At 41.5% G+C, this 23,315-nt stretch overlaps 1 protein-coding gene across 1 annotated transcript in view; it reads right to left on the reverse strand.

Annotated features, from left to right (window-relative positions):
- Nucleotides 1–1,117: 1,117 nt before the first annotated feature.
- CPS1 (carbamoyl-phosphate synthase 1) overlaps nucleotides 1,118–23,315 on the reverse strand; it is a 90,825-nt gene continuing 68,627 nt past the window's right edge. Inside the window, exons 27-38 of the mRNA XM_054278180.1 lie at nucleotides 23,086–23,153; nucleotides 20,985–21,060; nucleotides 19,072–19,149; nucleotides 17,633–17,740; nucleotides 16,387–16,476; nucleotides 14,923–15,093; nucleotides 12,277–12,351; nucleotides 9,364–9,462; nucleotides 4,273–4,332; nucleotides 3,299–3,411; nucleotides 2,557–2,686; nucleotides 1,118–1,308 (exon numbers count right to left, since the gene is read on the reverse strand). Coding sequence (XP_054134155.1) covers nucleotides 1,210–1,308; nucleotides 2,557–2,686; nucleotides 3,299–3,411; nucleotides 4,273–4,332; nucleotides 9,364–9,462; nucleotides 12,277–12,351; nucleotides 14,923–15,093; nucleotides 16,387–16,476; nucleotides 17,633–17,740; nucleotides 19,072–19,149; nucleotides 20,985–21,060; nucleotides 23,086–23,153 — 1,167 coding nt within the window. The 3' untranslated portion in view covers nucleotides 1,118–1,209. The remainder of the gene's footprint in view (nucleotides 1,309–2,556; nucleotides 2,687–3,298; nucleotides 3,412–4,272; nucleotides 4,333–9,363; nucleotides 9,463–12,276; nucleotides 12,352–14,922; nucleotides 15,094–16,386; nucleotides 16,477–17,632; nucleotides 17,741–19,071; nucleotides 19,150–20,984; nucleotides 21,061–23,085; nucleotides 23,154–23,315) is intronic.

Genomic DNA, 23,315 nt, shown 5'->3' on the forward strand with positions numbered 1-23,315 from the left:
AGTTTTGGTTGGTTTGGGGGTTTATGTTGTTGTTGTTGTGAGTTTTTCTAATAACATCTCTACTCTAAAAGCGCAAAGCTCTCCCTGCGCACAGCAGGCAGAGTTGTGTTCATCACAAAATATAGTACTGAAGAAATATCATGAAAAGAACACTTGGGATGGCAACCAGAAATAAAGTCTGGCTCAAAAACTGGTCTTGGCAGTTGGCACCTAGAGTTCAGAGAGTCCCTTGGTAACTGAAGGCAATCACAGACTCTGCTCATACCTTTGCTCATATCAGGAACAGCTCTCATCAGATTTTATAGCCTTCTTGATAGGTTTCAGCATTAATTAAAAATAAAAAAAAAATAAAAAACAAAGAAACAAAAAAAAAACCAGAAAACCTTTTCACCTTGATTCTCCTCCACACTCAAAGCTTCTTGGGAGCACATACAAGAAGCAGCCCAGGTTTGATCCTCTCATCCACTGGAAGAAAACATTCCACTTCAGTTTACTCTAGCAAGTATCAGAGAAATGGTCCAGCTTTGGATGCTCCCAGCTCCTGGGTGTGCTGTGTGCATCCTGCAGGCCAAGCATAACAGGCACATGTTCCTTGGCTGGTCCAGGCTTAGAGAAGGCCCTGCATGTGCTGCGGGACACAGAGCTGCTGAGGTCTTCTGCCCTGCAGACAGCCAAGGAAAATATATCCCATGTTCCACAGCAGGGATCTGCTCCACAGACAACAGCTGAAGGTGCTGTCAGAGCTGAAAAAGCAGCAGAGAAGGTGGAATAGAAATGAAAGGGTCATTTAACTAGGAGGGGGTAAAGCACTGCAACACCTTCACTTCATTTTCAAAGGGTTTGATTTTAATGCCCACAATCATGGTACAAAATATTGGACAGCAACATGTGGGAAGTCTTTGGGGAGTTCTCCCCTTTTGAAGGCAGAAAGAAGGCTGAGAAAGAGTCTTTATGATACAGGGAGAGCCACCTGAATTCACAATATTGAATGAGAATGTAAAAAACAGTAATGATAATAGCCTGAAGGACTGAGCAGAACTTGGGAGCAATTCTAGGACACACACGTGCAGCCTTTTTCTCCCATCAAATCTGCAGGCTGAAAAAGACCAAACAAAAGCAAAATACATGGAAAGATGGTTAGGTGGATGATCTGAAATCTACTCTCTTTTGAGGCACCAGAAGCAGTAAGATTGCAGGCTGGAGACAGTTCTATGCAGTGTTCCCATTGTCAGTCTGTCTGTAGTGGAAGAGACTCCTGGAGTCCAATTTTCCAGAGTATTTGAGAGCTTCAGCAAAAAGCTTTGTCACCTGTCAATACAAAGCAGAGGAGGACTGAGCATTGCAAAGGCTGCATGACAGAGCAGGCTCCACACTTCTGCTCTGCCACCCTGAAACTTCCTGGTGCAGCTCCAGTCCTTGAGTTCATCCAAATCAATACCAATTTCAAGGTGGCTGGGCACAGGATATGCTCCAGCCTCTGGAGCCTGTATGTCCAGCTGCAGAGATGCAGATGTGCCCAGGCTTCCTTTGCAAGACAGCTCTGCCCTGTGAGAGCTGTTGTTTACAGCCCAAACGTAAAGAGAACCAGGCTTGTTTTCCTCTCTCAAACTCAGAGATTAAAACTCTACAATCCAAACAGTTCAGTGAAAGGCATCAAGCAGGTGTGGTAATAAATTTTGGCTGGGGACCCTTGTTGTGGTTGTCAGAAGGTGTTTTGCTAGTAGGCAATGATGCATCTTCAATTCCCCATTCCTGCTAACCATGCCTGGCCATCATCCTGTGAACCTTCAGCTTGTCATTCTCCCTGCCTCCTCTCACTCCAACCACAGCAGAAGCTTTTGAACAGCTGGACACCAGCTCAAGGCACTGGGCTCCATGTCAGTGGCCACCAAAATCAGTGAGAGTTTGGCTGCTGTGCTTAATGAGAACCATATGAGGCTCTTTTGTGACAGTCAAAGCCCCTTGCAAAGGAAGGCAAGGTGCTGCTGGCAGCAGGAGTCCCACCTTCCATTACCTAATTTTTATTCCCTATCAGTATGTGAAGGGATTTGTCAGGAGCTACATAAAACCCACAGTGACTGGAACTGGGACTGCAACAGGACAGGCAGCAATTCCACCTGGATGGCACTTCTGAACTGGACTGCCCCAAGGATCACTCAAGAAAGCACAGCTACATCCTGCTGTAAGGTTTAAGGATAACATTCCACTAAAAAGCACTTCCCATGCCTAATTTAAAGATGTTACATGCAACCCTGTGTGACATGTTTGCTCTGAAGTGAAAATGATGCAGCAACAATTTCAGCTGCAGAGTGTAGGACTCAGGTCTTCAGAATTTATATTTTTTTGTTTGGTTTGATTTGGTTGGGTTGTCATTGCTGTCATTTTATGTGGTAGCAAAAAGAAGATATATTTAAACCATTGTGCTACCATGATTTTCAGATGCATTATTTGTCAGAGATAATGAGGGTCCAAACAGACTGGAATTTACTGTCACAAGGGCTTGGAAGCTCTGAAGGCTCTTATGTCTAAGAGGAGAAAGAACAATATGGGAAATACCTTGAAGTTGGTGAGCAGAGCAGTCCCAGTGTCAATAGCCATCCTCCTGATCACATAATTATCATGGACAAACCTGGTGCTGCTGTTGGGCAGGTTAATCACCAGATCTACTTTCCCATCCCTCAGCAGCCTGAAGAGACAAGGCACAAGACAGTGTGACAGTCTGTCCTTCCTAATAAAAACCTCAAATTAACAGCATAGGCAAGCAGCTAAACAACCCTGAAAAATGTCATTTGAGCTTAGTCTTTGCTCAAGAAATGAGGGTTGGGGGAGTTCAGGCACTAAGCTTTATTCAGGATTTTGGATTTATTTCAGTTCTAGTCAGCAATGCAAAGCAGTATTCAGCCTTGATACAGCTCAGCACAACTGAGATGTTTATTTGGCCTTTTAATGAGAGTCAGTCATGCCTCAGTTAAAGGCATGACTCCCACTCAGTTAAAGGCATGACTGACTGTCATTAAAAGGCTAAATATTCAGATTTCATGTATCCTTGTATGAAAATATAGCATGGAGCAATACATGTAAGCCATACTAAACAGGACTGTGCAATGAGATGCTTATTAAGCTGAAACCTCCCTGCTGTGGCAACTCCAGACAGAATCAGATAAACCAAAACTTTTGGATTGAATTCAAAGCCCCGTTAAATCCCTACCATTGATCTCAACAGGACCAGCAATTTACCCCTTGCATTTGCTGTCCTGGACTGTAAGCACACATTGGACAAGGTGGGTGGGTCTCTTACCTCCTGACTGAAGGGAGGCTGGGGCTCTGGCTCTCCTGTGATGGCCATGCCACAGGATTCGCTGGGATGCCATTAGCATTGAGCCAGGCTGAAGTTGCTTCTGTGGCATAAAGCTGAAAAAAAGGGATATTTAATATGTACTTCACAATACCAAAACTCTTCACTGAACTCATGTGGGCCTGACCCAACACACAGCCTTGTTGTCAGAGCTGGTTTTGGAGGGCATTTTTCATAAAAGGGGTGTCTCTCCATATAGAGAGACACACAGAGAACAGAACAACCTTCCCAACTTTCTGTTATCTGTGATTTCCTGATGGATGATAGTCAGTGAATGCTAGTAGCACTTCCAGAAGCAGTGAAGTGGCTTAGGAAAACCTAAATCCCTGTGACTTCCAATAGGGCTTAAGTTCAATCACTTGTATTTTTTTTTTTTTTTGCCATGTTTAGTTTCTTTTTAATGCCTAGTGCTAAGTTTTGAAAAGCTGAACTCTCACCAATCTTCTGTGGCTGTGCTGCTTTTCCATAGACATATGGGTGCAAAATACAGAGGAGTTACAAGAGTGATGTAAACACCACGAAGTTAATCTATTTGCAGCCTGAGTATCACTGCAAATGCAGCACTATACAGATATACTCCATAAAAAAAGGTTTTCCTTCCTTGTCTCCTGCCATACATGGCATCCCATTGGCATTTTTATTTCTTGGAGAAGCTGGGGGAGTGTACAATGTCATCTTGGCTGCAGAGCCAGGGTTGTTCCTGTCCTCACAACAGACCCATATGCTCAATTAAACATGAAGACTTTTAATTGGGTGGTACCTGCTGACTTTATGGATCACTCAGCTAAAAATCCCTGTTGTAAACTGAAAATACCTTTTTTTCTCTATCCTCAAAGGAACTCCAATGTTCCTGTAGCAGGCTGAGGACATGTGAGATTTTGAAAGCTCTCCAGCTTTAACTAAGTGGAGCCACCTACCTTGAAGCCTTGCTCATGCAGCAGCTCTGCTACACTGAGGAACCTGGGGCGGAAGGACTCCTGAAAAAGGACATTTTTTAGATATAGCACCAAAGGTAGGATTTGGAACAGTATATGTTTGGGCAACATGAAGCTCATCCACACTGTGCTAAGAGGCAAATTCACCTTTCTGTGCTGAGTGTGTGCATGGACAGAAATGTCTGCATGTGCATGTACAGCACCATTCCCAAGAGAACTGTCTGGATCCTGAAGCCCAAGTGACTCTGAACTAAGATATATTGTCTTACACCAGAGAAAGTGTTCCCATACTAAGTCAGACTGCAACCACTAAAGATTTGCTACTTTATATTAAATATCTGAGCAATTTCCTTCTCAAATACACCAACTAGAGTCTCCTCAGCTGTTAATTAAATATATTTTCAATCATTGCTCAAACATTTGCTTTCTCTACTGGCAGATAAGATATATGGATGGTTTTGGGCTGCTCTGTTTGCACACTCACACAAATAAGAGTTTGTGCATGTGTGAGTGCATTTCTAAGTCCTGTGGGAATATGGAAATGGAGTCAGGAGACCGAGATGCCACATTCCCATGGGGACCCGAATGCCTGACTTACAGCACCTTTGAAAGATTGTTTATAATGCATTTCCAGACTCAACATCATTTAGAAAGGTACAACCACCTCCTGCAGACATCTGCACTTGAACAAGCTGTTTTAGAGTAACAGGTGAGAGAAAGTATCAGCCTAAGTATCTCTGGGATGTTGAAGGTACAGCAATGCAAATATCACATACAACACATGCCCTCCTCACTCCCAAGGCAAGCCAAACCTTGCTTTTAACCTTAGCCTGCTCTGGTCTCACACACATTTGCAAGTAAGATCATTACAAGCTCCCTTGTTCCTGCTGGAGCTCCTGATAGCTTAACCTTTATGGATGAGAGAGCAATATCCTGAAGGGTCAACAATTTCCTAAGAAGAAAAGGACTAAACAGGGCTTTGTTTTTTTCCTGAGCACTCATTCTGAAAGCCATCTCATTCTGTACATTAGCTGGAAAATATAAATATACAGTGTGACAGGGCTGGCAGCTTCCCAGTCAGAGAGAGTGGTTCTGCCTTCTGGTCAGGGGTGTTGGCTTTCACAACAGTATTATAAACTTCTATCAAACATGTACTGAACACTTGTGGCACATAAAACAGCCTCTCTATGAAAAGAAATTACAGCTGTCAGCTTGCATTGGAGCAGCCTCAGATTTACAAGCTGGCTGAAATAACCTGTGTAAGGAAGCATTAGTTACTAAAGGTGAAAAGTACAAGCAGATTTACTTAGTGGAAGGTATTTATTGTAGGAGAATTGCCTTTTTTTTTCCTTTATCTGAAAAGTTCCATTTCTTATAACCCCTCATGTTTTCCAGCAAGCCTTGCTGTTTTTAAAGAACTACATCCTTAGCTCATTCAATACAGATACATCAGTTCTCACTGAGATCCAGCTCAAAATGAAGCCAACCCATGTCCTGTGAGAATCTTGGATCTGTATCCAAACCCACAGTGGAGGATGCAAAAATTCTGGTGTGTAAGGAACCAAGGCAGAAGGTTGCCTTGAAACAACAGACTTGGAGTGCCAGGATTTAAAAATAAAATACTCTATTAATGCTTTCTGCATCTTGTGTGTAAGACAGGTGCACTCCATCCCAGAGATATCACTGAATAGCCCAATCAGGAAAGAAAAAAACCCCAGCTTTTTAACTTTTTTACATAAAATATAAATTATTTAATGGCTGAGTTTCAGCATCACAGATTTCTCCAGACTGTGGGAAGAGATAGGTTATCAGCTGACATTTCATTTGTCTACCATGGAAGTCATACTCCATCTCCCCTGGGAGAGCATCACAGCTCTCAGATCCTGGGGACTCCTGTCCTGAGCAGTGTCACTGAGAGCTCTCAGCTGAAGGACACCCCACCAGGCTCTCAGTCCCCACCAGCTGCCCAACCTGCCTTGAGCTGTGCCCTGGATGCCAAGGAGCACTCCCCTGCCTGAGCTTGGGTGGTAACTGGGCTGTCCCCAGCTCAGCATGGCACAGGAGGTGACCTCTGGCACTGCACACCAGCCTGGCAGCTCCCAGCAAGGTGGGTTCCTTGCCTGGGCACCCTGGGCTCAGTTTGGGCTGCAGATCACAGCAGCACCATTTGATCTTGATTTGCAAAATACCCCAGAAACATTTGCAAGGAAACCAGGATCTCCCTCTCTACTCCTGTTAACTATACCCATTTGACTTTTAGTGTCCTCTAACCTCAACATGATTAATAGCAAAGGTATAAATGTGTAGCATACCAAATCACTGAAATATGAGCCTAGCTGCTTTGGAGAGAAGCAGAATTCAAGACCATTTTGCTTCTTACTTCTCCCTCTGCAATAGATAAAAATTCATTCTAAAAATCAGGTTAAGGTGCTAGTCATGAAGCAATGAAGCCTTCAAAATTGGGGTGTGCTTTGAGCTCACCATCTACTGCAGGTAAATCACAGCACCTTCCTCAGAGACAACCAGGGGAGCTTGTATGTGTGCTCTGTGCACCAGAACAGGGTGCAGAAACCATCCTGGCATTTGAAAGCACTCAGTGAGGGTTGAGAGAGGCTGTGTGCTATCTGTCCTTCTGAGGCTGTGTTTCCCTGTCAGGACACCTCAACAATTTTGCCTGTATGAGGCAGGTGGGTATCAAATTCAGGGAGCCCCCAGTGCAGGGAATGATTGGCATCTGGCTCCATGATTCAGAAGGCTGAACAATTGTTTTATTAAAACTATACAATATTACATTATACTAAACTATATTAAAGAGATACTATACAAAAGATACATACTAGAGAAACACCCTTGACTGTCTCCAGACGGCCAGGACACAGCTTTGACCCAATTGGCCAATTAATATAAACAACCATCACCAGAATCCAATTAAAAACTCTCTTCAGGTAAACAATCTTCCCAACACATTCCACATGTGCAAAAACAACAGGAGCAGAGAATAGAGATAAGAATTTTCTCTTTCTCTAAGGTTCCTCCCTGCAATTCCCAGGAAATATCCTTGGGAAGTTGTGCCTGCCTGCTCTCTATGAAGAGAGCTACAGGTGGGTTCTTGTTTGTGATTGAAACAAGAAGAGTGCTGGTGTTCACAGCCTGTCTGATGCCTCTTATTTCTGCAGAGGGGGGCTCCCCTTTTCCCAGCCAAATACTCAAAAACCACTTACAGTCTGCATGTCAGGTGAAGGTCAGCATTTCAACCTTCCCTTCCCACAGGGTTTATTTCCCCTCTGTTTCAAAGCAGCCCATTGAAAAGTACATAGGTGACAATCTCCAGACTGGGGAGGGGACAATGCCTGGTTCTCAGAATCAACTTTCCACCTCTTGATTTGGAGTTTAATTATAGAAGAAATATGCTGAGATGCAGAGAGATCTTTAAGCAATTGATCTGTTGTTTTTAAGTTTCTTTTGCAAGAAAATAAACTGTAAACCACTCATTAAAAAGACAGAATCTTATTATTTTTAAAATGTTTGTGGAGTTGAGGTTTGGGCTTTGTTTTATCTTTTCTTTTTCCCTTCTTTTTTCTTCTTAACACCTTTGTACAACGAACATTTGGATCAGTTTTACAGCTACTGACACAGAACTTGCATAAATGCTTTCTATAGCTAAAATGACTTTCTTTTCTACCCATTCCCCTTTAGCTGCTATCTGGAAAATAAACTTTAACCACTGGTGTCTCTCCTTTTTTCTCCTCCTGGCTTTGCTTTTCTCCTTTTTTAAATGCTGTTTTAAAATATGTTTTAAAATATAGTGTATACAGTAGACATACAGTACCAACTGCCCAGAGTTTCATACTGAACTTCTAAACTTTACCTAGGTAGCAAGCAATTTTTCTGCTAATTGGAGGTAACTTAGAGTAACTGCTTCCATCCCCAGATGTGTGTATATATGTTGACATTTAAGGACTCGGCAGTAATCCTTGTTAGCAGAAGTCATGTTCCTTTCTGGCCACTTTCCACACGCTTCCTTCACATCCTCTGCTGGCACAAACAGCCAGAGACATTTTTCACACCCCAGTTGTCTGACAGGAAAATTCATCTCTTCCATGGTTTTTGTTTTATCAGCTTTATGCAATCATGTAGAGCATCAGCTTATTGCAAGCACAATGTGAAAATGGCAGGACACAACCAGATGGTTTTCTGGGGCCCAAGAATGTTCTAGATGCATTGGAAGGGCATGAATTTTTGAGGAACATCCTAAAGTTTACAAATGTGTCTGATTTCAGCACCTTATGCAGTCAGTAACTATTCCTTGATAAAGAACCAAGACTTTTTTCCTTTTCTGTGTGTTTTCATCCTGAAACACACAACCTACTTGCTGATCCAGGCTGTGAAAAGGGCAGGGCTGTTCCTAAGGAAAATCCATCAGGAATTTCCTCATGTAAAGGCTCTTTGCAGAACCCATTGCACTGGAGAGCATTCCCATCATGACATCATTATAGTTTTCTGTTATTACACTGAGCAACTTTCAGTGATAACAGCAAGAGATGAAACCCAAAAATCCAAGCCCAAGTCTAGCATGGAGTCAGGGTCTGCATCAGAGAGCCAATCCCTTTGAGGAGGTAGTTCTGACAAAGTGTGGAAACCAGAAACATCACTACAAAAATGTAGCATTGGCTCTTCTTTCCCGGCTCACAAACTTCTGGTTTTTCTACCTCCTCAGAGGGACTGCCTCTTGGATGCAGACTCTGCAGATGCCCTGACTCCCTGCTACACTAGAGCTTGAATTTTAGGGTTCCATCTCTTGCTGTCATCACTGAAAGTTGCTCTGTGTGACAGAAAAAACTTCTGTAGCTGCCAGGAGACCCTGATAGTTATAGATAGAGGGAAAACCCTCCATACCAGCCTTGTTGAATGCAGTAAAGATCTCTGCTCTTTGCTCCTCACTGTCCCACTGCACTTCAGGATGAAATGCAGAGAAACACATTTAAGCCATAAAGCCACATGAATGGAAACAAGGCAAAAACTACTGAGTTTCTCTGTGTTGGTCCTTTCTAAGCTTTGATTTTTAGGACTCACCTGGATTCCAATCAAAATTCCTTTCTTAGGAAATGTAAACCCTGTGGCAAGCAGAGCCTTCTGGAAGGCAGAGTACACATCCTCCCCAAAGCAGGCAACCTGCAGAAAGGGACAAAGAATGCATGAGGGGAAACCCAAAAACAACCCCAAAACACTGCTTTGAAAAGAAACAAGAATGACATTTTCAAAGAGGATCTTTCGTTTCTGTGGGAAGAAGACAGACTGCTTTGCATGGAGCCTGCAGGCATGGGGAACAAAATAAATCAGACAAATCTTTGCAGAAAAATCTCATCATTTGAATGAAGCAATAATGGAGGAATAAGCAACGCTTTAGTTTCAAACAGCACACTGAGGAGTAACAATTGATTCTGCTAAGTTATTGGGATGCTGTACACAGCCTGTGCTCCAGTGTTTGGGATTGCACTGCAAATTATTTAACATTATGGAAGGCTTAGACACCAGTGAGAGCTGTGCACACAGGCATGCTCCTCCATGTGCCTGCAAAGCAGGGTAAGGCTGGGCTTGTGCTCTCATGCACTCCTGCCATTGCTTGTGAAGGAAAACCACAGGATATAAAGATACTTTTCCATTAGTAGTCCATAGATGAACAAAATTCGAGTAAAATTTTAGCATTTACTTAGGAACAAAGCAATCAGGAAAATTCATAATAATTTATTTTAAATAAAGTATAATTTTAAAGAAACAGTTGAGGAAGAAACCAGTAAGAATGATTTAGCAGCTCTCCAGCACTCAGAACTGGATGTGGAGCTCAGTTGCTGACAGACTGTTGTATGATAACAATCTTCTGAAAGAGCTCAACTGCATTCCTAATCAAAATTTGGAATTCTGGTGACAAAAAGAGGAATGAGTGAGCTTTTGTGAAATTTTAAAAAGATAGAAACCAACCAACCAACCTACACTTTTTCTGGTCAGCTCCACAGTTGTGGAAAAACAATCAGAAGCAGAAACTGTCACTGATTTTTCTCTGTGAAATAACAAATCTACCAACATATACAGATGGGATAAAAGAGCTGACTGAGCTGATTGAGAATTGCTCTCCCATTTTCCTCTTATGGTCCTTCCCATCTCAGAGTGAACCCTCACATTCCTGGTCTCACCATGGTGAGCAGAAAACAGTATTTCATAAAAAACAAATTAAGATTTGCCAGACCTATTGAAGTAAAAAAAAAAAAGAGAACTAAACAAATAAAAATCCCACAAGGGAAGGGATAAAAAAAGTCATGACAACATGAAATATTCTATGTTTTCTATATGTTTCTATGTGTTTTATATTCCTGGACTTTTCAGGGTGACAGACAGACCCTCCCTGGTAGGCTCCCAGCCTGTCAGGAGAGGTTTATCATTGTGGCATTGTCCACAGCCACAATACTCAAAGGGACCCCAGCACTGTCTTCCCCTATTGTGGGAACCATGGCTTCCAGCAAAAAAAATCTCTGCCAGACAGATGTGACAAATTCAAGCCCAGATCAAGCCATGTGTGTGAAAAATGTCTGTGAGGAATAACTGAGCTTTTTACCCAAAGCAAGTTATTATCCTTACTTCACTATAAGAAAGATTTTCATAACTGTCACACTTTATGGCATTTGTGAATATGGATCTTTCCAACTCATAAAAGTTAATAATCCCTCCTTTATGACCATGGTAATCTCTAACTCTGTATAAAGCCCAGAAAAATAATTCTTGTCCCTAGTTACATTTTTATGCTTTTTTTTTTGGTGAGGAGGTTGTCTCTATATCCTATTTTGTTCTGAAAATCAGGAAGTCACAGAAGTCACTTGACTTTTTTCTGTCCATTAACTATACAGAAAGGAAATCTTCTGCAACACTGATTTCCAGCATATTATGAAGAGTAAAATAAAGTCATTCTGGAGAGGTGTAGGAGGCCTGAGGCTATTCTTACTTTGTATCTGGGTATTTTTCCATACTAAAATGGTAAATGTTTCCTTTGGACATACCCAAGGTCACACTCAAAGGTGCAGCCCAAGATCTGCCACCTGCCCAGTGATGGTACAGAAAGTCTGATCAAGTTGCTTAAGTCTTGATCAAATTTTTTCAGTGTTTAATCACTTTCCAAGAGGGTTTTCTGGCCCAGAATAAGTTTTTGCTACTGCACCTTATTCTAGGAGTAACAGAACACATAAAATTTAAAGACTACTTGGGTGTATCTATGGACACCATTGACAGCTCAGCAATAACTCATTGAAGAAACCTTTTGTTCTGTGTGAGTTAAGTGATATGGATGGAAACCTGTGCCTGTGAGGGTAAGGATGCTGAGCCTGGCCCAGCCCTGTGCCCTCACAGCATGCCATAACCACACCAGGAGATGTTCCAGCAGCACCCCACAGCCTGGCTACACAAAGAGAGAGTGGGGAAAGCTGCCCAGGCTCATCCTGCCCACAGCCACCACATTTTATTGTCTCTTTCTTTCACTTTGTTATCAGGCAACAAGAAAACACCACACATTTTTGCTGCCTTTAAGCAACTGGCACATCCCAACACCAACCACTCATGCCCAAGGGTCTCCACATCACTGCTGCAGCAAGTGTCCATGGGGCTTGGGAGCTGCCACCACTTGTTTTTCAGAAGCTCATGAGTCATAAAACAGCCACCCAGAACCCAAAAATTCTCAGATAAACTCATTTCAGGCTATCACACCAACCAGGTCCCACTCAGGGAGATGACATGCATGTAAACAGGGACATCCAGTGGCTGAAAAACCTGTTTTTTCCAGGACATTGTGGGTTTTGCAGCTAAGAAAGATGTTTTCAATTTTCTGAAGAAGCAACAGATGCCATCATGATTCAGGCAGTAATAAGATCACTTTCAAAGATTCATGGTGTTTAAAGTCATAGTTTTAAAAAAAAAAAAAAAAAAAGCAAATCTAAAAGATACCTCCCCAGTAGAGGCCATTTCACATCTGAGAACAGGGTCAGCATCTCTCAGCCTGGACCAGGAAAACATTGGGGCCTGGGGAAAGAAAGAATAAAAATTGGATCATTTAAAAAATATAAAAATTCCAGCTACACTTGGGAGTGACAGAAAGAGACATGAATTTATCCAAAAAAAAAGCAGTGGTCAAGGCTGATAAGCAAAGAAGTTATTTGGTAAAATAATTCTCTCAGCATCTTGATGATGGAGTGGAACAAATGCCCATGTATTCCACCAATAAATCAATCATCCAACTCTGGCATCCTGCTCACATTCCAGTGGTAGATTTTCAATCAGTGGTAGCCCACTATCAGTATGGTTTTAAGGACACATTTTTAAACAAAAAGGCTGTGAAGCACTTAATTGATGGAACAAGGAGAGAGATTATCTGAATCCAGTTGGTTTTCCAGAGAATGCTGTTCTCCATTAAATGTTTCATTTGCAGAAATAAAACTATTCCATAAAAATGCCCTTTTTTGGTGCAAACAAGATAAAAATTTGCAAATTATTTCATATTTCCCCCCTCCTCCATCCAGAAATATCCATTTGTAATTTTTTTCTCTTTGTATGGTAATATTAAGCCCTCTGATCACTGTTGTTTTATTATTATCATAATCTAAGGACTTAGATCACAGCACTGAATTCTCTTGTCTCATTTGATCTTAAAATAAGAAACATGGAGGGGAGGGAGGAAAAGAAAGTTTCTGTTAAAGAACCAATGGCCACATGTAACAAACATTGAACAAATTTCTTACTACCAAATAATTTTCTGTTGAGCTTCTCCATGTCTTAAACTACTGATGGCATTTGCATAAAGGTTTCTGTTTAGAAACAAATCTATTTTAAAATTTGAAGCCATAATTCTGTCCCTGGAGGTCCCCAAGGGTAACACTGAAGATAAAACAGCTGCTGCTTCATGACACCTAACAAGAACCAGTTAAAATGAGACAGGAGAAATTCAAAAGGTTTCTCAAAAATTTTTGTGTGTCTTTGTGACTTTTAGATCTGTTTTGTTTCCACTTTAAGTAAAATGTTTACAGTGGCCAACTCAAGCAGAGATATGACATTCAAGATGGATTATTTTAATACATGGATTATTATAGTACATTGTCTTGAAAGGTAACAAAGCAGCAAAGCCTTCCACCACCTCCCTAATTTTTATCTGCCATGAACATGAAAATGCATCCTCAGGAGCAGACTCTGGTACTGCAGCTAAACCCTATTTAAAACTTAGATATTCTCTACCCAGGATTTCATCTTGGTCAGTCCCTGATACTTGCACCAGTCTGGAAGCAAACATGGCAAGACAGTATTTCAGATTTCAGTCACTAAAGGTTAAACAGTGGTACTCAAATCCACAAAGGAGCAGCTATGTTGACAAAGAAGAAAAGAGTTTTGTATTTTTCTCTCAAGAACTGCTGAATAAAAAAGATCCTCTGTCCATGCAAGTACTACTAGCAATAAATTGTAAGAGGATAGGAAATATGATGCATGAATAACGACAAACAGACTAAACTGGGATGTTTTTCAAAGTTTAGCATTTCCAAAGGTGTTAGCAGGTTTTTATATTTGACAAATCCACTCAGGATGCAAGCAGTATAAAAAGCTTTGTAGGGAAGTTTTCAAGAATAAAGCTGGGTTTTCTGCTCTGCAGCCAGCATTCCCAGGAGAGACAAAACTCTTGACTGTTCAGCTAACAACAGTGCAGAAGCCCCAGGTCTAAACAGTAGAAATGTACAAAAATAAATTAGGCTCACCAAAAAAAAAAAAAAAAAAAAAAGTCTCAAGTTTGAATTTTGCATAATGGCTATCTGTGGCATCAAAATAAAATGTAAAGATATATCTACACTGGCTGGCTTGGGACAAAAATTTGGCTTGCATTTTAATAGTTCGGAACATTTCATTAGCAGAAAGATGTTAGGTGCTTTCTGCTCCCTCAGTTTTCACTTTATATGGAAGCTATTAGAGCTTGAAAGTTTCTGTATAAACAATTCTCATTATCCTTTGGATTTTCTGCATCACTGTTTTAGATTTTTTTATTATTACCTTTTTTTTTCTTCCACTAAGCATTCAAAAACATCTACCATCCATTTTATTCTGTTGGGTCCTACACAAGCTTAGCAATTATGGAAAGTAAAACCTTGGCCTTACAGAAACCAAAGGATGCAAGACTTTCACCCCTATTTTAACCAGTGATGTATATAAAGGGGATGATGTGGATTTGACAGCCCATGACCCAGGTCCTGCAGATAAAATGTGGGGGGCACCCACAACACAAAGTTTTGCATGTCCACATGTGTATTATATGGTATTATGAAATAGCCTGAACTTCAACTCTGCAAGTGTAAATTTATTATGCAGTTCACAAACAGGAGTCAGAGTAGGTTAGATGCTAAAAATAAAGGAAGAATTGGTTTCACTGGATAATTTTCCTCTAATTTTCCTCTAAAGTTTCCAAACAGATGATCTTGACAGAAACTACAAAAGGTCAATTTGACCTTTGGCCAATGAGTAAATTGTTCTCTCTGAGCATTAAAGTACTTATTGTAAATTAATGTGTTCCGTGCTGGCTCTGTGGCGGTGTTCCTGTGATTCTTTTGGAAACCATACCTTAATCCCCACATATCTGCATGGGAAAATGGGATGTTCCATTGTGGGGAGGGATGACTCATTGACCTGTTTCCCAATCATCACTTTAGTGGCCACATCAATGAAGTCCACCCCCAGAGTCTTGGATACAAAGGGGAAGGAGCGTGAGGCCCTCAAGTTGCACTCTATCACCTGGTGGGATCAAAAAAAGAGAAGCAGCAGGGTCAGGCACTGTGCAGGGAAAAAATACATTGATTCATATTTTTGAAAGCAGCCCTGAGTCCTCTTGGCAGACATATTCTTCAGACTGTCAAATAGGAAACACAGAGATTGGGATTATTATTAAAACAGGGAAGAGGGGTGGGGAATGGCCAGCCTGAGATACAAGCAGCTGAGATCCATCTCTATTTGTCTGAATATCAGAGCTGAGGGGAGCCAGACTCCACAGGAACATATGCACAGGCATTAGGAACAACCTCCAGAAGCCCAACCTGCTCCTTTCCCATGGTGATGGCACTTCCTGAATGCCAGGACTGTCCTTGCTGACTTCCCCCACCCACATGTGGCAGCCATTCACCCAGGCAGGGAAATGCCAAAGAAGTTTTTTTCTTGGAGCTCAAGAGCAGAAGAGGAATTGCTGGAAGTGAGAATGAAGTGGAGTGAAAGGGGGTGAGAATGGTGAAGGTACAAGTGAAAAGCAGGGGCTGTACAAAGACAGGCACCACTGTGGGAAAGCAAGGAAGGAAAAACTCTGTTCTCTCTCTCTGGAGAGTTTCTGAATAACCATGTGTAAAACAGGGAAAAGGTGAAGAACAATAAGTACATTTTACTCAACTCATGGCCCAAACAGGAATTTTCACCAATAATGCATCTCTTCTGTTTCCTGTCAGTTTTTCTTCCTATCCACTGTATCCTCAGTCATGCTCTGTTCACATTCCTCTGGCCTCCTTCCATTAGCAACAGAAAGCCAACTGCTACCCAGAAAGGGTCAGACACTGCTGGACTTCTGCTGCTAATAGCTACCAGGAATATTCAGAGAACCATCCTATTAGCTATTAGATTAAATGTTTAAACACTTACATTGTCTTGCTTTCTTTTCAATCCCTTTGAAAGCTTAATTCAACATCAAAATAGTTAAATATGAGAGAAGATATTGGAGATCTAAAAGCCATGCTACCCAGTACATGGGATGAGGTGCAGTGCTGCCCATCCTATTCCAAACTGACAATTTTGGGAAGGACAGCAGCCCAGAGTGAAACAAAGCTGACAGACAAAGCAAGCAGACTCTCTTCAGCCTCAGTGTGAAGGCAGGGGAGGATGCTCTCTGCCACACAGGCAGGGAGAGCTGTGTGACCAAGGCTGGCACCAGCCCACACCCTCTGCCAAGGCAGGTTTGGTGTCACTGCCACCATGGCTCCAGCAGAGATTTAGAACCCACAGGGCTCAGCACAGCACAGGCCCTGACACACTGACAGCAGCTCTTACCAGCACTTTGCTGCCTTGCACCAAGAACTGGATATTGAATGGACCAGAGATGGCAAAAGCCTTTGCAATCTTTTTTGTAGCAGCTTTTACCTGTTAAAAAAACAAATTTAGAAAGTGTTAATTATTTATTCTCTATACACACATTAAGTTCCACAAAACAGAGAGCATCATGGCAATAAATCACTACACTTGTGGATTTCTTTAAACATCATCTCTCTCTGCCTTGTTTTTTTTCTCTATACCCACATTTTGGCAATAGCACTATTTCAGAAGCAAACATGTTTAATTTCCCCAGTAACCTAGAGCCTGAAGTGCCATTTGAGGGCAAAAGTAAAAATCAGGCTTTTTGTGTGTGAGAAAGCAGAGGGAAGAAGGAGAAAAACAAAGAATCAAAGTCTTGCCCTGTAGTAATTCCTACACTGGAGTCTTTGTACCTTTCTTGGTGACATAATGAATAATGGTTTGAGATTTGAGAATAACTAATCAGATTTGTGAGTGCCCTGAAAGCCTTTCACCAGCATGCCTGTGCCATCACAGATCAGAGGGAGGTGGATGGGTAGGAACACTCTGGAACAAACTGGGAGGAAAGCCTTATTTCCCAGGTGTGTCAATACAAGGGTTTGAATAGCTTTGCTCCAGGAGATGGCTATTTTCAGAAACAAGACTTTGGACATTCTTAGAAACAGAGCTGGAGCACAGATCATTGCATTACAGCTTTTGCTGGCTTCCAAGCAAACCCCTCACAGTGTGACATAAAGGAGCATGGCACATTTCATTTTAAAAAAATTCATCCTAACAACTAACTTTGTATCACAAGGTTTATTCTTGAAAGGGGAAAAAGTCAAGATTCAGTGAGGTTCATTCATCCTGATACTATTTTTGAAAAAGCAGGCAGCTAGAAAGTTATACATCTGACATAATCATTTAAGTATTGTGGGAGAAAAGGAAGTGGAAAGAGAACCATGGCTTATGTAATGAATTAGACAATAATCTACTGCTATAGAAGCTGGTTCTAAACCAAGGAAACAAAAAATCCCATGGGTCTAAAAGTGTGCACTGTTTAAATTACTGGGATACAGTTCAGATAATCAAGCCAATCACAGGGGTACTCTGACATCCTTCACTTGCACACACCACACTGGCCTTAAAAAATCATTGCTGATTTGATTTCTCCACTGGTGGTGCAGGGAAAGCAGAGTCAAACCCTCATTTCCTTTCCTCTTTTCACTGCTAGAGCAACACACACCTTCTCCAAGGCTTCCTGGCTGATGCTCTGTGTGGGGAACACGAGGGTGGCATCTCCTGAGTGAACCCCTGCGTCCTCCACGTGCTCTGAAATAGCATGGGCAATGACCTGCACACAGCAAGGAGACAGCACTCACTGGTTGTCACATTCACATCCTCTGAAAAATCCCTTCACCCAGGATTTTTCTCCTGGGAAGCTGAGAAGCCTCAGAGAAAAGGAAAACAATAATTATCTCATTTGCTTCTCCTGCGTTGTGCTCATTTGGAATGTGTTCTTTGGCCAATCAAGGCCAATCTGTGTTGGGACTCTGGAAGGAGTCACGAGTTTTCATTATTATCTTTTTACATTCAGTAAGTATCCTTGCTATATTCTTTAGTATAGTATAGTATTCTTTAATATAATATAGTATCATAAAATAATAAATTAGCCTTCGGAGAATATGGAGTCAGATTCATCATTCCTGCCTTCATTGAGGCACCCTGCAAATACAATAATTGGTCACTTCCCCTTCTCAGAAGCTGCTCCTTCCTCTCCAGCACAGCCCAGCCTCCTGAGCAGAACTGTAGCTGGAAAAGGATACAGATGGAGGGGGAACAAAAGGTGAATTTCCCAAAATTTTGGGGACAATCTGCCTGAAGCAGACATCGGGCATACGAACGAGGAGAACCACATCAGTGTCTTTGCTATCGTGGTTAAGCAAATCATGAATATGTTAAAAACTACCACAGCCTGGAAATCCTGGAGCTTCCTTCCTCTCTCTAACACATGTGGGCTCAGAAGGAAAAAGCTAAGGAGGCTTTAAGCCAGCCTTTTTAAGTTTTGCTTGCCAAAACACAAAGAACAAGCATGAACTGACATGACTGGTATATAATTTTATCCCCTCTCTTTTGTGGTGTTTTAAGCAAACAGAGGAAATCCAGGCCTAAGAATTTAAATTGAATTAACTGCATCAAGGCATAAAACCTCAATACCAAAAAAGTGATTGTGTCTGCTGGTTAAAAATTAAAATTGAAATAAAAATATTTCTGTTAATTGTGAACTTTTTGGGGTTTTTGCCTCTGCTGAGTAATGAAAGGCAAGACGAAATTGAAAAAAAAAAAAAAAAGGAATAACTGTGGTAATTCCATAACCCATGATAAAGTTCTGAAGAAAGTAATTTCTGAAGGTAGTGATTTGCAAATCTGGTAAAAATTATATTCAAAAGGATTCATTTACATGGATAAGCAATGCTTAAAAAAATAACTGGTTAGATGCATACAATCAGAGAGGTGGAGCTTTTCAAGCACAACAGTTTTGAGCCTAAGATGAATTCTTCTTGTTTCTTTACTCTCCTCAGCATGAATCCATGGCTCTGTAGTAAATCATTCAAATTACACATTTCTGCAGATCTCAGATCCTGAAAAAACAGGTTTAATATTAAAGAAAAGCAAAGTACTTACTCTTCCTGCCTTGGCTACAGCATCCATTTCCACCTCACGGGCATCTTCAATAAATTTAGTGAGAACCACAGGGTAATCCTGCCATCAAGACAAGAAAAAATTAGAAAGTTTATGTAACAGAGTATTTGTAGACAACCTAGGACCCTTTGGAAGCACAAAAACAGAAGAACAATCTATTAATATCCTCACTTACATAGATAAGTGGACTTTGTAAAGATATAGTGGGGAAAACTTGGTACAATTTCCCCAAAACCACTGATGCAAAAAAGGTTGGGCTCTCCATAACAACACCAGGACAGGGAAATTTGGGGCAAAATCATAGAGGTTATGGCACAAAGAAGATAGCAAGAAACTCATGGATGACCTCTAATCCCATCTCCTAAAGACAGCCCTTAACTCCAAGGTCTTCAATTCTTCCTTGCCACCTTAGCCCCCCAGTCACCTCACTGCACATGGTGCTTCACAGAGGAACTGGTCCTTGCCATTCTCAATGACTCTGTAGAGTGGTTGGTTGCTATTTTTGAGTCACATATTTTATGCAACTGATCCATTCCTTTTTAATTTCTCTGCCTGGTTTCCTAAGTCTCCCAGGGAGAGATTGTCACTGATTATAGCTGGCCAGGGACAACCTGGCCTTGACTCTCACTACCTTCCCTGGTAGTTATTTTCCTTCCTCTTCTTCATGCCTGTCTCTGGGATGGCTAGCACACACCTCCACTCTCCTCTAATACTTTCTCCTTCCAGACACTTGCTCCAAAAAAACTCTAATCTGCATTCTTCCTGCCCAGCTTTGTGTCTCAGCATTTTACCTGTCCCAGCCACTATTAACTGCCTATTATTTATTAGAGAATAAAATGAAATAAATGACAGTTTGTGCATGTTTTAAAGGCTCCTCTTGAAAAAAATACCAAGCAACTCCAGAAGTTACAAGACACAATTCCTTCCATTTATCAGTGCAAGGGTAAATTCACAGGCAAGGACAATGCTGAAGCCTACACTGTTTCATAAATTTAGTGGCTTATGTCCTGTTCCTTTCTGTCTTGCTGCAGTTTTTCACCTGAAGATTTTATATGTGCACACAACCTTGTTTACTTCAATCTGTCTCAACCTGCATTAGAAGTTCTGAACATTATTGACAACATAAATGCCATAATGACACAACACTGAAACAGCAAAGCCATTAAAACAACAGAACAAGAACAAGTCAGGGCCTTTACCTGGACGAGTTCTGCAGGGTGAAGCAGAACTAGGCAAGGCTTTGGAACCAGAAAAACTGAGCCTATGTCCCACAAAGGAACAAGAATTAATCAGGGCCTTAACCTGGAAGAGTTCTGCTGGATCAAGCAGAACTAGGTAAGGCTTTGGAACCAGAAAAATTATGTCCCACAAAGGATGCTCATTTATTTTTAACTACTTTCTTTTTTAGCAGTGTTCATGGTGCCACAGCCCTGTTCTGAACACTGACCATTAAAAAAAAAAAAAAAAAAAAGAAGGAAAAAACCTTCAGAAGAGATGCCAAGATGAAGTATTTAGTTGTTCAAAGAAGCCAGGCAAAACAACTGAGAAAGTAAGCAAAAGATGGTGCCATTTCTATGCTGGTTGGCATAACCTGCCACTGGCAAGCCTGAAAGGGTCCCAGCTCACAGGACTACATCCATTTACATAATTAACTGGTCAGAAATGTACATGCAGGTAAAACAGCTCTTCCTGCTCCATGCAGGCATCCTGGTGGGGTCAGTAAGGATATTTGGTATTATCTGTTAGGGAACAAACTGAGGGGTCAAACTGTCTCCTCCCCAGGCAAGGAAGGGAAAGAGTGAGGAAGACACAATCAGGAAACAAAGAGAGAGAAACCACAGTGGAGATGAAACAAATAAGGGGAACACAAAAGGAGCTGACAGCACAAGAGGTACCTGGGAGACTCTGGTGGCTTCTGCTAAGAACTTCTTCATTTCCTCTTCAGTGAATACTACATTCATTGCAGACCCACTGTGAGAATAGGAAAGAAGAGAGTCATTGTCATATTTTCTGAAAAATCCATTTGCCAGGACTTCTTCTCCTGGGAAGTTGAGAAGCCTCAGAGAAAAACGTAAATAATAACTATCTGATTCACTTCTCCTGCATTTGGCTGCTTTGAAATGTGGTTTGGACATTGTTTACCAACAGGTGCATGTTTGATTGGTTTCATGTGAATTGTTTTTACTTCATGACCAATCACCATCAGCTGTGTCAGACTGAGGAGTCAGTCACAAGTTTTTAGTATTCATTCTTGTTAAACCTTCTGTAAGGATCCTTTCTCTTTCTTTAGTATAGTTTTAGTATAGCATTCTTTAATATAATATCATATCATAAAATAATAAATCAGCCTTCTGAGAACAGGGAGTCAGATTCCTCATCTCTCACCTTGTCCCTGGGAGAACATGGGTCCAGAGTATGCGATTCAAGTCCTTTTTAAAGACAAGAATCTTATAAAAAAAGATGTAACATTTCCCATTTCTACCTCTGATGCCCAGCTTTCCCTTTGCTTTGTTGGGCAAGTCCACAGAGGCTGTGGGGAAAAGTGGAAGAAGGATCTATGGCACAAATCAGTCACTTTATGCTAAGGTAAATAGACACAGGTACCTAGGTGATTATATTTACCTCTTGGGCTGATGTAAATCAACAGAGTTCAATAAATCCATGAACTTGTGTCAATAGTACCACTGAGGATGCGAGCTGGTGTACACAGTACCTAACTGGTGGGGAAAGGCATTCAGTTTTCCAAGGGAACTGGCCAACATTAAAGGTCATAATCTGCTCAGAGAATGAAGAAATCCAGCTGTGGACTGCTGCTGTTCTGCAGACAGAGGCCAGGCAGAGGACTGTCCTAGGGCTTTTCACACTCTTGTTCCTCAACTTTTACACCCTCCAGTTTCATTTTGCTCCCTGGAGTCCCCCTACCCTCCACTAACACACATTAGCAAATACTTAACACAGAAAGGGCCTATAATGGCTTTAATACAGATGGAAACAACAGGCTAAATGAAGTGTTCCTTAATATCTGCAGAATTACACCAGGAGCAGTTGTCACCTTATACTTAACTATACTCAACTTTACTCCTGACAGGAGAGCTTAGATTGAAACCCTACTGCAAGTCTGAGATACCAGATAGAAAAGTCACATTCAGGAGTTGCTTCTAAAGGATATTTTCTTCAGGGCTGAAGAAACCCTTCTCCTTTTCTTCTTTTAAAATAAAAACTGTGCTTGTCCTCCAGCCTTGAAAACTGATATTGAGTGCTTCATTTTGATATGTGTGTCTTTCATATGAAAAGGATCCTGTCTCCAATTTATTTTCACTTGTAAACTGTGCCCAGCAAACTGCTCTCTGTGCTGAGTCACCCAGCTATGAAGAAACTTCTCAGAGAGAAGAGCAATCATTCAGAACTTGTGAGTTTGCTATGTGCATGTGCTGGTGTAACATCCTCAAAAAGTCTGGCTGGCTGCTGGAAATGAGGGACTCTGTACAATGTCTGTTTAATGAGAAGCAGCTGCCACAGTGGAGGGACATAAAACATGCCTGTAAGCAGAGAAGCTTGGCAAATGAGAAGCTGAACTCCAAAGATGCTCTGTCATTTTCTGAAAACAGATGCCCATCTCAATAAACAGCCTCAGCAGGTTCCCTTCTCCTTTTCCTGGTGGCAAACAATCTTCTGCCTTAATTGTAAAGGTAACAATCTCAGGAACCTAAAAGAATATCCCAGATGGTTTGTGGGTTTGGCCTTGAGATATGCAAGAGGTAATACAGCTGAACAGAGATTTTTATTATTATGTTCTACCTCTGATCTGTGCCTGATGGACTTCAGGGCTCCATTGCTTTTATTAATTGGTTGGAGCAGGTGTCTCATGGGCAGCTTGATGTCACTTACACCTAGCACAGAGTTTCCCACACATCCCCTGAGGTTGTTCTCCCTTTTCTTAGAGAGGTTTTTGGAGTTCACACCCCACATTGCTGAGGTCTGAGAGCTGAGCCTTACCTCAGAACATAGGAGGGCCTCAGCAAGCATGGATAACTCACAGACCTTGCGAATTCAACTGCATCTCTCTAAAGAAAGGGAGGAAAAACATGCTGTGAACAAGAACATATTTTAAAGTAATTCTAAAATTCCAATTCTAACTGCATTTACACTTTAGTAGCAATTAAGATGAGGGGAAAGAAGTTGGAGGCCGCAGCAACACTTCAATTTGTGTTACACTGAGTGCAACA

Source organism: Melozone crissalis, unplaced genomic scaffold, assembly GCF_028551555.1.
Source record: "Melozone crissalis strain CALT ecotype California unplaced genomic scaffold, PUWL_Pcris_2 ptg000023l_1, whole genome shotgun sequence".
Taxonomy (NCBI): Eukaryota; Metazoa; Chordata; class Aves; order Passeriformes; family Passerellidae; genus Melozone; species Melozone crissalis.